The sequence below is a fragment of the Panulirus ornatus genome, chromosome 3, assembly GCF_036320965.1.
Source record: "Panulirus ornatus isolate Po-2019 chromosome 3, ASM3632096v1, whole genome shotgun sequence".
Classification (NCBI taxonomy): Eukaryota; Metazoa; Arthropoda; class Malacostraca; order Decapoda; family Palinuridae; genus Panulirus; species Panulirus ornatus.
The window spans coordinates 29296095-29312934 of NC_092226.1; the positions used below are offsets into that span (position 1 = coordinate 29296095).

Consider the following 16840-nt stretch of genomic DNA (forward strand, 5'->3'; position numbering starts at 1 on the left):
TTGGGCTCAGAAAAATGTCGACCCACTCGGGTATTTTTTATTTATCTATTATACTTTGTCTCCCACATTAGCATGGTAGCGCAAGGAAACAGACGAAAGAATGGCCCAACCCACCCACATACACACGTATATACATACACGTCCACACACACACACATATACACACCTATACATCTCAATGTATACATATATATACACACACAGACATATACATATATACACATGTACATAATTCATACTGTCTGCCCTTATTCATTCTCATCGCCACCCCGCTACACATGAAATAAAAAACCCCTGTCCCCGCATGTGCGCAAGGTAGTGCTAGGAAAAGACAACAAAGGCCACGTTCATTCACACTCAGTCTCTAGCTGTCATGTATAATGCACTGAAACCACAGCTCCCTTTCCACATCCAGGCCCCACAAAACTTTCCATGGTTTACCCCAGACGCTTCACATGCCCTGGTTCAATCCATTGACAGGACGTCGACCCCTGTATACCACATCATTCCAATTCACTCTATTCCTTGCACACCTTTCACCCTCCTGCATGTTCAGGCCCTAATCACTCAAAATCTTTTTCACTCCATCTTTCCACCTCCAATTTGGTCTCCCACTTCTCCTCGTTCCCTCCACCTCTGACACATGTATCCTCTTGGTCAATCTTTCCTCACTCATTCTCTACTTGTGACCAAACCATTTCAAAACACCCTCTTCTGCTCTTTCAACCACACTCTTTTTATTACCATACATCTCTCTTACCTTTTCATTTCTTACTCTATCAAACCACCTCACACTATATATTGTCCTCAAACTTCTCACTTCCAGTACATCCACCCTCCGCACAACTCTATCTATAGCCCACGCCTCGAAACCATATAACATTGTTGGAACCACTATTCCTTCAAACACACCCATTTTTGCTTTCCAAGATAACGTTCTCGACTTCCACACATTTTTCAATGCTCCCAGAACTTTCACCCCCTCCCCCACCCTATGATTCACTTCCACTTCCATGGTTCCATCCACTGCCAAATCCACTCCCAGATATCTAAAACACTTCACTTCCTCCAGTCCCTCTCCATTCAAATGTACCTCCCAATTGACTTGTCCCTCAACCCTACTGTACCTAATAACCTTGCTCTTATTCACATTTACTCTCAGCTTTCTTCTTTCATACACTTTACCAAACTCAGTCACCAGCTTCTGCAGTTTCTCACCCGAATCAGCCACCAGTGCTGTATCATCAGCGAACAACAACTGACTCATTTCCCAAGCTCTCTCATCCACAACAGACTCGCCCCTCTTTCCAAAACTCTTGCATTCACCTCCCTAACAACCCCATCCATAAACAAATTAAACCATGAAGACATCACACAACCCTGCTGCAAACCAATATTCACTGAGAACCGATCACTTTCCTCTCTTCCTACACGTACACATGCCTTACATCCTCGATAAAAACTTTTCACTGCTTCTAACAACTTGCATCCCACACCATATATTCTTAATACCTTCCACAAAGCATCTCTATCAACTCTATCATATGCCTTCTCCAGATCCATAAATGCTACATACAAATCCATTTGTTTTTCTAAGTATTTCTCACATACATTTTTCAAAGCAAACACCTGATCCACACATTCCCTACCACTTCTGAAACCACACTGCTCTTCCCCAATCTGATGCTCTATACATGCCTTCACCCTCTCAATCAATACCCTCCCATACAATTTACCAGGAATACTCAACAAACTTATACCTCTGTAATTTGAGCACTCATTCATATCACCTTTGCCTTTGTACAATGGCACTATGCAAGCATTCCGCCAGTCCTCAGGTACTTCACCATGAGCCATACATACATTAAATATCCTTACCACCTTACCAACCAGTCAACAATAAAGTCACCGAGATTTTTAATAAATTCCACTGCAATACCATCCAAACCCGTTGCCTTGCCAGCTTTCATCTTCCGCAAAGCTTTTACTACCTCTTCTCTGTTTACCAAATCATTCTCCCTAACCCTCTCACTTTGCACACCACCTCAACCAAAACGCACTATCACCGATGTTCCCTTTTGTTATCTTGTCTCAATAACTTTGTTTCACTCCCAGGATGCCATCAACCACAACAGGTCCGTACCTGTGTCGATTCTGGGTTCAGAAAAGCGCCTCAAACCAGTCAGGTATCTACCCTTAACTTCCTTCGACTCTCAATATGTCATCATGCACTGCAGGTATGTGTCGATTTTAAATTTGGAAAAGTGCCTCGAACTCGGATTCTTCATGTCAACAACTTCATTCAACTCCCAATATGCCATTAACCACAACAGGTCCATACCTGCTTGAATTTTAAGTTCGGAAAAATGCCTCAAACCACTCTAGTATTTTATCTCAACAACTTTGTTCGACTCCCAGGATGTCATCAAGCATCACAGATCTGTACCTGTTTCAAGTTTAGGTTCAGAAAAGCGCCTCAAACCAGTCATGTATCAACAACTTCATTCGACTCCCGGGATGTTTTCAAGCGCCACAAGTCCGTACCTGTGTTGTTTCAGCTTCAGAAAAATGCCCTGACAAACTCACATGTTTCATCTCAACAACTACGTTCAACTCCCAGGATGTCATCAAGCACCACAGGTCTGTCTGTACCTGTGTCGATTTTAAGTTCAGAAAAGTGCCTCAAACCGTTCAGTATTTTATCTCAATAACTTCGTTCGACTCCCAGGATGCCTTAAGCAACACAGTTCCGTACCTGTGCCGATTTCAGGTTCAGAAAAGCACCTCAATCCACTCGGGTATTTTATCTCAGCTTCGTTTGACTCCCAGAATGTCATCAAGCACCACACATCAGTACCTGTGTCAATTTTAGGCTTAGAAAGGCACCTCGAACCACTCAGGTATTTAATCTCAACTCCCAGGATGTCATCAAGCACCACAGGTCCGTACCTGTGTAGATGTTAGGTTCAGAAAAACACCTTGAACCACTCAGGTATTTTATCTCAACAATTTCATTCGACTCCCAGGATGCCATCAAGCACCCCAGGTCTGTATCTGTGTTGATTTTAGGCTCAGAAAAACACCCTGATTCACTCACGTATTTCATCTCAACAACTTCGTTCAACTCCCAGGATGTCATCAAGTAGAACAGGTCCGTACCTGTGTCAATTTTAGGTTCAGAAAAGTGCCCCAACCCACTCGGGTAATTCATCTCAACAACTTTGTTTAACTCCCAGGATGCCTTAAGCAATACAGTTCCGTAACTGTGTCGATTTTAGGTTCAGAAAAGTGCCCCAATCCACCTGGGTATTTCATCTCAACTTTGTTTGACTCCCAGGATGTCATCAAGTACCACAGATCTGTACCTGTGTCAATTTTAGGTTTAGAAAAGTGCCTCAAACCACTCAGGTATTTAATCTCACCTCCCAGGATGTCATCAAGCACCACAGGTCCATACCTGTGTCGATTTTAGGTTCAGAAAAGCACCTCGAACCACTCAGTTATTCTATCTCAACTTCGTTCAACTCCCAGGATGCCATCAAGCACTGCAGGTCTGTACCTGTGTTGATTTTAGGCTCAGAAAAACACACTGACCCACTCACATATTTCATCTCAACAACTTCGTTCAACTCCCAGGATGTCATCAAGTAACACAGGTGTCGATTTTAGGTTCAGAAAAGCACCCCGACCCACTTGGGTATTTCATCTCAACAACTTCGTTCAACTCCCAGGATGTCATCAAGCACCACAGGTCCATCCGTACCTGTATCAATTTTAGGTTCAGAAAAGTGCCCCGACCCACTTAGGAATTTTATCTCAACATTCTATGACTCCCAGGTTGCCATCAAGACCCACAGGTCTGTACCTGTGTCGATTTAGGTTCAGAAAAGTGCATCAAACCACCCGGGTATTTTATCTCAACAACTTCATTCAACTCCAAAAATGTCATCAAGCACCACAGGTCCGTCCGTACCTGTGTCAATTTAGTTTCGAAAAGTGTCTCGAACCACTCGAGTATTTCATCTCAACAACTTTGTTCAACTTCCAGGATGTCATCAAGCACCACAGATCCATACCTGTGTCAGATTTAGGTTCAGAAAAGTGCCTCAAACCACTCAGGTATTTTATCTCAACAACTTCGTTCAACTCCCAGGACATCGTCAAGCACCACAGGTCCGTCCGTACCTGTGTTGATTTTTGGCTCAGAAAAATGCCCCAATCCACTCGCGTATTTTATCTCAACAACTCTGTTTCAGTCCCAGGATGCCATCAAGACCCACAGGTCCATACCTGTGTCAATCTTAGGTTCAGAAAAGCACCTCAAACCACTTAGATATTTCATCTAAACAACTTCGTTTGACTTCCAATATGTCATCAAGTACCACAGGTTCGTACCAGTCGATTTTAGGTCCAGAAAAACGCCTCACATTGAAGAAACATCTCTTAGTGTACTCTTTAGGAGCATCCCTTGATGTTTGGGTGGAATTTCCCATGATGCACAAGATGCCTGGTGAAAGTTTTGAAATGAGGTGCTCTGTACATTCTTGCTAAATCATTTAATTTGAACTACACTGCTAATATAGATTTCTTTTGTGTCAATAAACAATTCATATAACTTCAAAATTGATTAAAGTAAAGAGTGTACATATCCATGCAACAGCACCTTCACCTTTCAATTTCACTATCTCAATCACTCATCCATTTATTCTATTCTATAGAGAAAATATTGCCGTTCTCACCTGCTCCCATGTAACATCATTATCTCCCTAAGTCTATTCCTCTCTATCCAGCTTCTAATCCTACCTTATCTTACCTAAAGTCATTTCTCTCATACCATCATCTCCAGTCATTTCTATAAAGAACTATCTCATACAAACCTCACCTATTGCCACAAAAATTTTTTCCAAACAATTTTGTATTCCTATAAAAAAATTATGGATACTTCTAATTCAATTGATTTAGTTTAATCAATGGAAGTTCCAATAAAAGACTGGTTCTTAAAAAGTTAGAAATACCTCATCTTTTGAGATCTTAGAGTGAGTACAATAAATGGTTATTAGTAGTGTATATTTAATGTATTATAAAATCAGATTTAGTAAAACTTAGGGTAGAATGTGAATGAGTTATGTAAAAAAAAAAAAAAATACTGCCTAAAAATGTTTCCCCACCTGCTGGAGCCAGGCAGCCACTTGTTCCACATTCCATCTCTCCACATCATCTTTCTGAGGGACTGATGTAGCCATCATTCATCAACTTCATAGCACTCTTGACAACACTCTTCTAGTGTTTTCCGAAGACAAAATGAACAGATGCTTTCTGATCCTGGTCTTCTGATCTGCATTAGAGTATAAAGTTTGTTTCACCTGTAACACTTACATTCAAAATATGAAGAAATGGACAGTGTGCATCAGCAGGAATGAGTACTTCAATCACAAACTTCAACCATATACATGTTCAGAAATATATGTAGTGCAGACCCAGGGAAAATAGGATGGTCATGAGACCTAACAATTTGTTTGGTAAGATGGAATGTGAAAAGTAATGTGGGTGATGTGTGCAGTCAAGGAGAGGATTGAGGGGTGTCTGTCAGATCATATGGCAGTATCATAACTAGTGAGGTAGAAAGTGCTGCTACTGTGAAAAGTAAAGAAGCTCAGAATTGGGAAAAGTATGGAGTTCCAGCACCTCAAGGGGTACTCTAGTTTTACTGGAGAAGCCAAGTCTCACCCTGACTTAGGGGTGGAACTCAAAGAGGAGGTGTTGCCCAATTACATCAGGGAATTAGTTTTAGATTTGGATAAACACATGAGGTGTACTGTTATATTTAGTTTTGACAATTTTGGAGCCTCGCTGCCTCTGAAAACAATGCACTGGAGTTGCCATCTGCCAGTGACCTGTCAAGGGTAAGGCACAAAAGGCTATGAAGTTATGCCAAAGGTTTAAAGCAACAAGCGATTGAGGGTGATGGCACTTTATGTGAATGGGATGACTAGAGAGAATAAAAGGAGGGAGATTGTGGAGAGGATTGGGATTGGGGAAACCCATATCCTTGGGCAAGGTGCGTGTAGTGAATATGGAAATGATGAATGCAAGTTATGGGAAGGCATGGACGGGAATGAGTGAAAATTACCGGGGAAGAGGAAAAGAATGGAATGGATCAAGAACGGTGTGGGTGAAAGGAAAGACTGGGATTGTGAGATATGCATGGGTATGTGTACATGAACCTATAAAAATGAAGACTGCACGAGGTAAGGATGAAATGAAGCCTTTCTGGAAGAATTTGAGTAACTATATAAACAGTTTTGAGAATGAGAGAAAAATGGTTGTATTGCATGATATGAATGCAAAAAGTGGGAGTGCCTGGAGTAAATGAGAACAGAAGCTGTCTCGTGGATATTTATGCTGAGAGGGATATATTCCTTGTGAACACCATTTTTCAGCACAAGATGGTCCAGATATACATGGATGAGGATTGATGGAAGAGAAGAACAAAAGGCTTTGGCTGACTTTGTGGCAGTGGATGAAATATTGAGAGAGGCTATGCTGGATGCTAGAGTTGTGAGAGGATTCTTTGGAGACTCTGACCATTTCACAGTTCTTGTGGCGATAAGGATCAGGGAGAAGTGGGGGTATGGTATAAGGAAGAATGGAGAGGTGAAAGTGTTGGCAAATGAGAAGATGCATCAGAAAAAATACAGGGAGAAGTTGAAAGGAAGATAACTGAAGACTTTAATGGAAGTGCAGTGAAAGTAGGAATGCAGTTATGTGTGAATGAGGTGTTTAAAATGTTTAGAGAAATACTAGTAAAGGTTGTAGACTCAGTAGCTGGATACAAGGTAGTGAGATACAAAAATAAGAAGGGCAATGCATGGTAGACAGAACAGATTAGAAACGCTGTGGAAAAGAAGAAAAATACATTTGGTAAATTGCTCAACAGGAATGTAATAGTGGAAGTTCAGCAAAGGTAGAGGGAAGAATACAAAATATGTAAGCAGAATGCTACAAAGCTGATTGAGGAAAGCAAAGAATCAGTAGATGAAGATTTTGGAAAAAGTGAAAAGTTTTCGAATAATATGAAAACTATACTAGAAGGAGGTGAAAAAGGAAAAAGGTAGATGTAAGAATGGAAAGGAAAAGGTGCAAAGAATGTATGTAACAATAACAGAGGAATAAGTCGTTTATTATACCAGGAAAAGTGTATGCATGAATACTAAATGACACAGAGTGATGGAAGTGACTGAATGCAGAATATGTGAAGAGCAAGGGGTTTTAGGAAAGGTAAGGAATGTGTGGATCAGATTTTTGTAGTACAGATGACCATGTTAAAGTATTTAGCAAAAGGTAAGAAGGTGTATGTAGCTGTTATGGATCTGGAGAAAGCATATGATAGAGTCGAGTAGAATGCTTTATGGGAGATGTTAAGGGTACAGAAGGAAAACTGTTGGATGGTGCAAAAGCCTTCTATAGAGGAGGAAATGTGTGTGTAAGAGTGGATGGAGAGCTCAGTGAGTGTTTTGATACATGTACATGTGAGGCAGGGCTGTGTGATGTCACCATGGCTTTTTAATATGTATATATATATATATATATATATATATATATATATATATATATATATATATATACTATATTTTTTTTTTACTATATTTTTTTTTATTATACTTTGTCGCTGTCTCCCGCATTTGCGAGGTAGCGCAAGGAAACAGACGAAAGAAATGGCCCAACCCCCCCCCATACACATGTATATACATACGTCCACACACGCAAATATACATACCTACACAGCTTTCCATGGTTTACCCCAGACGCTTCACACGCCCTGATTCAATCCACTGACAGCACGTCAACCCCGGTATACCACATCGCTCCAATTCACTCTATTCCTTGCCCTCCTTTCACCCTCCTGCATGTTCAGGCCCCGATCACACAAAATTTTTTTCACTCCATCTTTCCACCTCCAATTTGGTCTCCCTCTTCTCCTTGTTCCCTCCACCTCCGACACATATATCCTCTTGGTCAATATTTCCTCACTCATTCTCTCCATGTGCCCAAACCACTTCAAAACACCCTCTTCTGCTCTCTCAACCACGCTCTTTTTATTTCCACACATCTCTCTTACCCTTACGTTACTCACTCGATCAAACCACCTCACACCACACATTGTCCTCAAACATCTCATTTCCAGCACATCCATCCTCCTGCGCACAACTCTATCCATAGCCCACGCCTCGCAACCGTACAACATTGTTGGAACCACTATTCCTCCAAACATACCCATTTTTGCTTTCGGAGATAATGTTCTTGACTTCCACACATTCTTCAAGGCTCCCAGGATTTTCACCCCCTCCCCCACCCTATGATTCACTTCCGCTTCCATGGTTCCATCCACTGCCAGATCCACTCCCAGATATCTAAAACACTTCATTTCCTCCAGTTTTTCTCCATTCAAATTCACCTCCCAATTGACTTGACCCTCAACCCTACTGTACCTAATAACCTTGCTCTTATTCACATTTACTCTTAACTTTCTTCTTCCACACACTTTACCAAACTCAGTCACCAGCTTCTGCAGTTTCTCACATGAATCAGCCACCAGCGCTGTATCATCAGCGAACAACAACTGACTCACTTCCCAAGCTCTCTCATCCCCAACAGACTTCATACTTGCCCCTCTTTCCAAAACTCTTGCATTTACCTCCCTAACAACCCCATCCATAAACAAATTAAACAACCATGGAGACATCACACACCCCTGCCGCAAACCTACATTCACTGAGAACCAACTCTCTTCCTACACGTACACATGCCTTACATCCTCAATAAAAACTTTTCACTGCTTCTAACAACTTTCCTCCCACACCATATATTCTTAATACCTTCCACAAAGCATCTCTATCAACTCTATCATATGCCTTCTCCAGATCCATAAATGCTACATACAAATCCATTTGCTTTTCTAAGTATTTCTCACATACATTCTTCAAAGCAAACACCTGATCCACACATCCTCTACCACTTCTGAAACCACACTGCTCTTCCCCAATCTGATGCTCTGTACATGCCTTCACCCTCTCAATCAATACCCTCCCATATAATTTACCAGGAATACTCAACAAACTTATACCTCTGTAATTTGAGCACTCACTCTTATCCCCTTTGCCTTTGTACAATGGCACTATTCACGCATTCCGCCAATCCTCAGGCACCTCACCATGAGTCATACATACATTAAATAACCTTACCAACCAGTCAACAATACAGTCACCCCCTTTTTTAATAAATTCCACTGCAATACCATCCAAACCTGCTGCCTTGCCGGCTTTCATCTTCCGCAAAGCTTTCACTACCTCTTCTCTGTTTACCAAATCATTTTCCCTAACCCTCTCACTTTGCACACCACCTCGACCAAAACACCCTATATCTGCCACTCTATCATCAAACACATTCAATAAACCTTCAAAATACTCACTCCATCTCACATCACCACTACTTGTTTTCACCTCCCCATTTGCGCCCTTCACTGAAGTTCCCATTTGCTCCCTTGTCTTACGCACTTTATTTACCTCCTTCCAGAACATCTTTTTATTCTCCCTAAAATTTAATGATACTCTCTCACCCCAACTCTCATTTGCCCTTTTTTTCACCTCTTGCACCTTTCTCTTGACCTCCTGTCTCTTTCTTTTATACATCTCCCACTCAATTGCATTTTTTCCCTGCAAAAATCGTCCAAATGCCTCTCTCTTCTCTTTCACTAATACTCTTACTTCTTCATCCCACCACTCACTACCCTTTCTAATCAACCCACCTCCCACTCTTCTCATGCCACAAGCATCTTTTGCGCAATCCATCACTGATTCCCTAAATACATCCCATTCCTCCCCCACTCCCCTTACTTCCATTGTTCTCACCTTTTTCCATTCTGTACTCAGTCTCTTCTGGTACTTCCTCACACAGGTCTCCTGTATATATATATATATATATATATATATATATATATATATATATATATATATATATATATATATAGGGAGAATAAAAAAATGTTTTGGAAGGAGGTAAATAAAGTGCGTAAGACAAGGGAGCAAATGGGAACTTCAGTGAAGGGGTCTAATGGGGAGGTGATAACAAGTAGTGGTGATGTAAGAAGGAGATGGAGTGAGTATTTTGAAGGTTTGTTGAATGTGTTTGATGATAGAGTGGCAAATATAGGGTGTTTTGGTCAAGGTGGTGTGCAAAGTGAGAGGGTTAGGGAAAATGATTTGGTAAACAGAGAAGAGGTAGTAAAAACTTTGCGGAAGATGAAAGCCGGCAAGGCAGCAGGTTTGGATGGTATTGCAGTGCAATTTATTAAAAAAGGGGGGTGACTGTATTGTTGACTGGTTGGTAAGGTTATTTAATGTATGTATGATTCATGGTGAGGTGCCTGAGGATTGGCAGAATGCTTGCATAGTGCCATTGTACAAAGGCAAAGGGGATAAGAGTGAGTGCTTAAATTACAGAGGTATAAGTTTGTTGAGTATTCATGGGAAATTATATGGGAGGGTATTGATTGAGAGGGTGAAGGCATGTACAGAGCATCAGATTAGGGAAGAGCAGTGTGGTTTCAGAAGTGGTAGAGGATGTGTGGATCAGGTGTTTGCTTTGAAGAATGTATGTGAGAAATACTTAGAAAAGCAAATGGATTTGTATGTAGCATTTATGGATCTGGAGAAGGCATATGATAAGAGTTGATATAGATGCTCTTTGGAAGGTATTAAGAATATATGGTGTGGAAGGCAAGTTGTTAGAAGCAGTGAAGTTTTTATCGAGGATGTAAGGCATGTGTACATGTAGGAAGAGAGGAAAGTGATTGGTTCTCAGTGAATGTAGGTTTGCGGCAGGGGTGTGTGATGTCTCCATGGTTGTTTAATTTGTTTATGGATGGGGTTGTTAGGGAGGTGAATGCAAGAGTTTTGGAAAGAGGGGCAAGTATGCAGTCTGTTCTGGATGAGAGAGCTTGGGAAGTGAGTCAGTTGTTGTTCGCTGATGATACAGCGCTGGTGGCTGATTCGTGTGAGAAACTGCAGAAGCTGGTGACTGAGTTTGGTAAAGTGTGTGAAAGAAAATAGTTTAGAGTAAATGTGAATAAGAGCAAGGTTATTAAGTACAGTAGGGTTGAGGGTCAAGTCAATTGGGAGGTAAGTTTGAATGGAGCAAAACTGGAGGAAGTAAAGTGTTTTAGATATCTGGGAGTGGATCTGGCAGTGGATGGAACCATGGAAGCGGAAGTGAATCATAGGGTGGGGGAGGGGGTGAAAATCCTGGGAGCCTTGAAGAATGTGTGGAAGTCGAGAACATTATCTCAGAAAGCAAAAATGGGTATGTTTGAAGGAATAGTGGTTCCAACAATGTTGTACGGTTGCGAGGTGTGGGCTATGGATAGAGGGTGCGCAGGAGGGTGGATGTGCTGGAAATGAGATGCTTGAGGACAATATGTTGTGTGAGGTGGTTTGATCGAGTAAGTAATGTAAGGGTAAGAGAGATGTGTGGAAATAAGAAGAGCGTGGTTGAGAGAGCAGAAGTGGGTGTTTTGAAATGGTTTGGTCACATGGAGAGAATGAGTGAGGAAAGATTGACCAAGAGGATATATGTGTCGGAGGTGGAGGGAACGAGGAGAAGTGGGAGACCAAATTGGAGGTGGAAAGATTGAGTGAAAAAGATTTTGAGTGATCGGGGCCTGTACATGCAGGAGGGTGAAAGGCGGGCAAGGAATAGAGTGAATTGGACCGATGTGGTATACCGGGGTCGACGTGCTGTCAATGGATTGAATCAGGGCATGTGAAGCGTCTGGGGTAAATCATGGAAAGTTCTGTGGGGCTTGGATGTGGAAAGGGAGCTGTAGTTTTGGGTATTATTGCATGACAGCTAGAGACTGAGTGTGAATGAATGGAGCCTTTGTTGTCTTTTCCTAGCGCTACCTCGCACACATGAGGGGGAGGGGGATGTTATTCCATGTGTGGCGGGGTGGCGATGGGAATGAATAAAGGCAGACAGTGTGAATTGTGTGCATGTGTATATATGTATATATATGTGTACATTGAGATGTATGGGTATGTATATTTGCGTGTGGGGACGTGAATGTATATGCATGTGTATGGGGGCGGGTTGGGCCATTTGTTTCGTCTGTTTCCTTGCGCTACCTCACAAACACGGGAGACCGACAAAGCAAAATAATAATAATAAAATATATATACATATATATATACAGATAGAGTACCAAGAAAGATCAAAGCAAAACTAGGGAAATGGGGTGCAGACATGGAGTGTGGCAGTGACACATGGTGGCTTGTGGTAAGCCTGTTTGCGGATGATACTGTGTTGTTTGGAGGGTGGAGTTGTAGGGTTGTAAATGCACTTTATGATGTGGGTAAGTGGAGGAGACTGAAGGTAACTGCAAGTAAAAGTAAAGTAATGGAGTTTGAAATGAAACAGAGTGAAAGTATAGATTTTGTAAAACCATATAGAGTGAAAGAAGAAAGTGTACTAAATTGTGCTATGGATATGGGGGGAGAAAGACTGGAAGTGAAGGAATTTAAGTATCTGAGAGTTGTCTTGGGTAAGTGTGGTAATATGGAAAGAGAGATAAGGGAGAAAGCAGTACAGGGTAGAAGAGTCATTGGGTCCCATAATAGATTAATGAAGGGTAAAAGTGTAAGTATGTAAGTAAAAAGAGGATTAAGGGCCAACATAGTCCTTACAACCTTGACCTTTGCAGCTAAAGCATGGGCATGGGATGAGGCACAGAGGTCAAGAATCCAGGCTGTGGAAATGAGCTATTTGAGAAGAGCATGTGGTGTGACTAGATGGAATGAAGAAAGAAATGAAAGGGTTTATGAGATCTGGTATGGCAAGGAATGCAAAGGGAATGAATTGTGGAGTGGTAGAATGGGTGAAATGGTGAAACATTATACTTAGGTGGTTTGGGCATGTGGAAAGAATGCAAATTAGGAGTTTACGAAGAGACTGTATGACAGTACAATTAAAGGGGTTGGTGTGAGCAGAAGATCAACTGTGACATGGGCAAATAATGGGGAGGAATACTTGAGGAAGAGGAAGAGGGGGAAGAATGTGTGGAATGGTGTAAGCGAGGGAGGCATGTAAGGACAGGGATAAGTGGAAACTCTTTTGCAGTGGCCACCCCTTGATGGGAGTTCCCGGAGGGAACGGGCATCAGAGATATAGATAGACAGATTCAATAGAGAAGATACAGCACCAGAAATATGACTGAAAAAAGAGTTTAAGTAAAGTGGAAAAGTTGAGGTAGAAATCATGAAACCTACTTTCCCTAAGCTGGCTGAAAAGCTGAGAGGACCCAGAACATTATGGGGTGAGGTTAAGGTGATGTAGATGCAGCTTAAGACTGCATCATTGGGGATGCCATGTGATATATAATGTACAAGTCGAAAGAAGATTAAAGAAAGACTGAATTGAAAAAGGCAGTTAAAAAAAAATGCCTCAAGCAAAATTGATTGAGGAATGGAAAGCAGATTATAGGGTACAAAGCCCTGACTAAAGAACAAAATAATGGTTCATATAAAAATCCCTGATGATAAGGGAAAAAGATTACATCCTATGTATTCCCTGCTCCAGTTGGAAAAAAAGCAGCCGAGCAAGTAGTGCTCATCCTTCTTGAAAGTTCAGACTGAAGTGTCTGAATGCGTTTGGATGTAACCAAGATCAGAAAAGAGATACGTAGTATGTCTGAGGAAAAAAAAATTATAGATGTCCTCGCTCTAAAGTGAAACAAAGATCAGGGTAAGGGGAAAAAATGGCTTGGAATGTCTTATGGGTAAAGTCAAGGGTTTGTGTAAGGGTGAGAGCTAAGGAGCTGTGAGAATGTGTGAAAGAGCATAAAGCACTGAGCTCCAGACTGATATGAATATAGATGGCAGTGGATTACGAGAGATGGGTGATCACTGTTTTATTATTACATTTCTATACAATTTGGCTATGCTGATTTATAATATCAAACATATCATGTCAGGTTTTCTCACAACCATTAAATAAGGTATATGCACAGTATTAAATGACTAAATTTCTGAAAACACAAAATTATAAGTCTGATAACTATTGCCAAAGAACTTTCTTTTGAAATACAAGAACAGAGCAAATCATCAGAAATTCCTTTGCTACTTGACTGCAGTATATTTAATCATTACTTATCATATGGAAACAATCATCATTTCTTTGCAAGTTTCTTGTTCTGCACTTCAGAGCTCTCTCCTTTCAAGGACCAGCAGTAGCCTGCCATCATTCTAACATGCCACCTTCCTTGAAATTTTCTTTGATAGTTTTGATGGCTTGGTGGAACCTTTCCCATGTTCCTCACTCACACTACCCAGGTTTTCAGGAAAGCAGTCAAGATGTAAGCGAAGAAAGTGAATTTTCAGAATCATGTTGCAGCCAAGTTTTTCAAATTTGCTGAGCATTTCACTGATTATGTCATTGTTGTTGGGTTTATTGTGAGTACAGAAAGTTTTGGATTACACTCTTGAATGCAGTCTAGGCCTCCTCCTCTGTTGCATTCATCGTTCCTTCAAATAGCTCATCCAGTGTCAACTTTTGGATTTGCAGCCCAACAAAGATGCTTTCTTTTACTTTTCACGGGAAAGTTTTGGAAACTTACTGCAAACGTGATGCAAACAAAACTTTCCTGGGCTCAATCAGCTTTTCATAAATGATGTTCTTTAAATCTGGAATAAATGTGTTTCCAAGAGGCCATTTCCTCTTTTCCCAATCTTGTTTTCTCATTCTAACATCCCACTCACATAAAAAGCATTGCATTTAGGTGTAACCACACTGTTAACCAGGCACAAATTTTTCAAATCCATACACAATCCACTGATGCCTACAGTATCTAAACATTTCCAAAAGAAGCTGCAGATTCTCAAAAGTGTGGATATATAACAGGAAATATATAAATCATGATAAAGAGCATTTTCCTACCAAAAAGAGGTGAAAAGAAAGGCAAATTATATGAGAGCTGCATCAACACAGCCCATGAGAAACAGGTCAAAACTAACACACTTAGTATCTACATCTCAATGTACATATCAATACAGCAGTCAGCACAGTATCTACACACATAGGACTTGCACTGAGCTCGGTTTGAATTGCAAAGAAAGTAAAAAGACCTGGACCCTGCCTACATTATGAGTGTTGATAGTTGTATACCACCTTTACAAAACTGGTGATATGTATTTCTCAAAAACTGTAGGTGATGAGAAAAAGTGGATATCATTTTTGGATTCTGTAAACCTGATATGGTATAAATCCATATCTCGAAACATCAATTTTGTTGCGTACCAGTGATTAGTCCAAGTGCACCTAGCCACAAGAAGAATGATGAAGAGAGGAAAGTGTTTTGGGAGAGGATGAGTATGTCAGCAGTTCTGATGCAAGAATGGGTATTAGTGATGGGTGATTTGAATGTGAAAGTGAGTAATGTGATAGTTTAAGTATAATTGGGGGCATGGAATATTCAGTAAAGTGAGCAGAAACGGTGAACAGCAAGTGGAACTGTGTGATGAGAATAACTGGTTCAAAAAGGTAAATACATAAGTATATGTGTGCAGGAAAGATGGTTGGTGGGCATTAATGCATCACATACTAATTGATAAACATGCAAAGGAGCTCTTGGATGAAAATGTGGTGCTTTAGGCAGCAAGTAGGATGGAAGCAAAGGTGAAGAATTGTAATGCTCTAAAAAAAATGATGTGGGTGAGAGAACTTGGAAAAGACATGTGTCTGTGTAAGGAAATACCAAGAGAGATGAAGTACAAGAATGGCAAATGGTGAGAGTGTATGAAGCTAAGTAAGTGAGTGATGAGTGGGAGGAATTTAGAAATGCAGTGCAAGAAAAGTCTGTGGCATGAAGAAGGTGGGAGGTGGGTAGGGAAGATGAGGTTGAGAGTGATGGCATGGCACAGTAAAGTTACGGGCAAAAGAGAAAAGAAAGGCATATGGGCAATACTTACAGGAAAGGTGTGGAGGTGATTGGGATATGTACAGTACAAGAGACTGTGCAGGAAGTTATGAGGAAGGTGCAGGGACTGAAAAAGAGGGCACACGAAAGTTGGAGTTGGTACGAACAAATTTCAGGGGAATATAAAAATTATTTGGAAGGGGGTCAATAATGAAACAAAAAAAGGATATTGGTGAAATAAGGCAAATGAGGAAATGGAAACAGGCAATGATAAGGTGAAGAGTGAGTAATATGGATTATTGAATGTGCTCAATGTGGCAGATGCAGGGTGTTTGGACTGGGGAGGTATGCCAAGTGAGAGAGCCATAGAAAGAGGTTTGGTGAAAAGGTGGTGAAAGCTTTGTATAAGGTGAAATGTGGCAAGGTGACAGGAGTGGATGGTAGCACAACTGGATTTCTTAAGAAACGGGTGACTGTGTTGTTAATAGGCTAGCTAGGATTTTCAGCATCTGTATGAATCATAGAGAGGTGCCTGAGTATTGGCAGAAGTATATATAGTGCCACAACATACAGACAGAGGGAACAAATGTACATGTTTGAATTACAGTTTCTTGAGGGTACCTGTGAGTTGAAGGGAATAGTGGAGATGGTGGGGGTAACATAGAGTGTCAAGCTTGGGAGGAACATAGTTTTAAGAATGTGAGTGAAAAATACTTAAGAGAAACAGAAAGATTTATGTCTGATATTTAAGGATCTGTAGAAAGCATAAGACAGGGTTGATAGAGATGCTTTGTGGAAGGCATTATGAATATGTGGTGTAGGACGAAAGCTATTACAAATAGTGAATAATTTTTATCAAGAGAGTAAGGTGTTTGT

At 40.9% G+C, this 16840-nt stretch overlaps 1 protein-coding gene across 7 annotated transcripts in view; it reads right to left on the reverse strand.

Annotated features, from left to right (window-relative positions):
- Positions 1 to 16840, reverse strand: part of LOC139761740 (uncharacterized) — a 313003-nt gene that overhangs the window by 274141 nt on the left and 22022 nt on the right. For all 7 annotated transcript variants that reach the window (XM_071686163.1, XM_071686174.1, XM_071686205.1 and 4 more), the window contains one exon: positions 5169 to 5335. In XM_071686163.1, the coding sequence (XP_071542264.1) occupies positions 5169 to 5246 (78 nt within the window). In that variant the 5' untranslated portion in view covers positions 5247 to 5335. The remainder of the gene's footprint in view (positions 1 to 5168; positions 5336 to 16840) is intronic.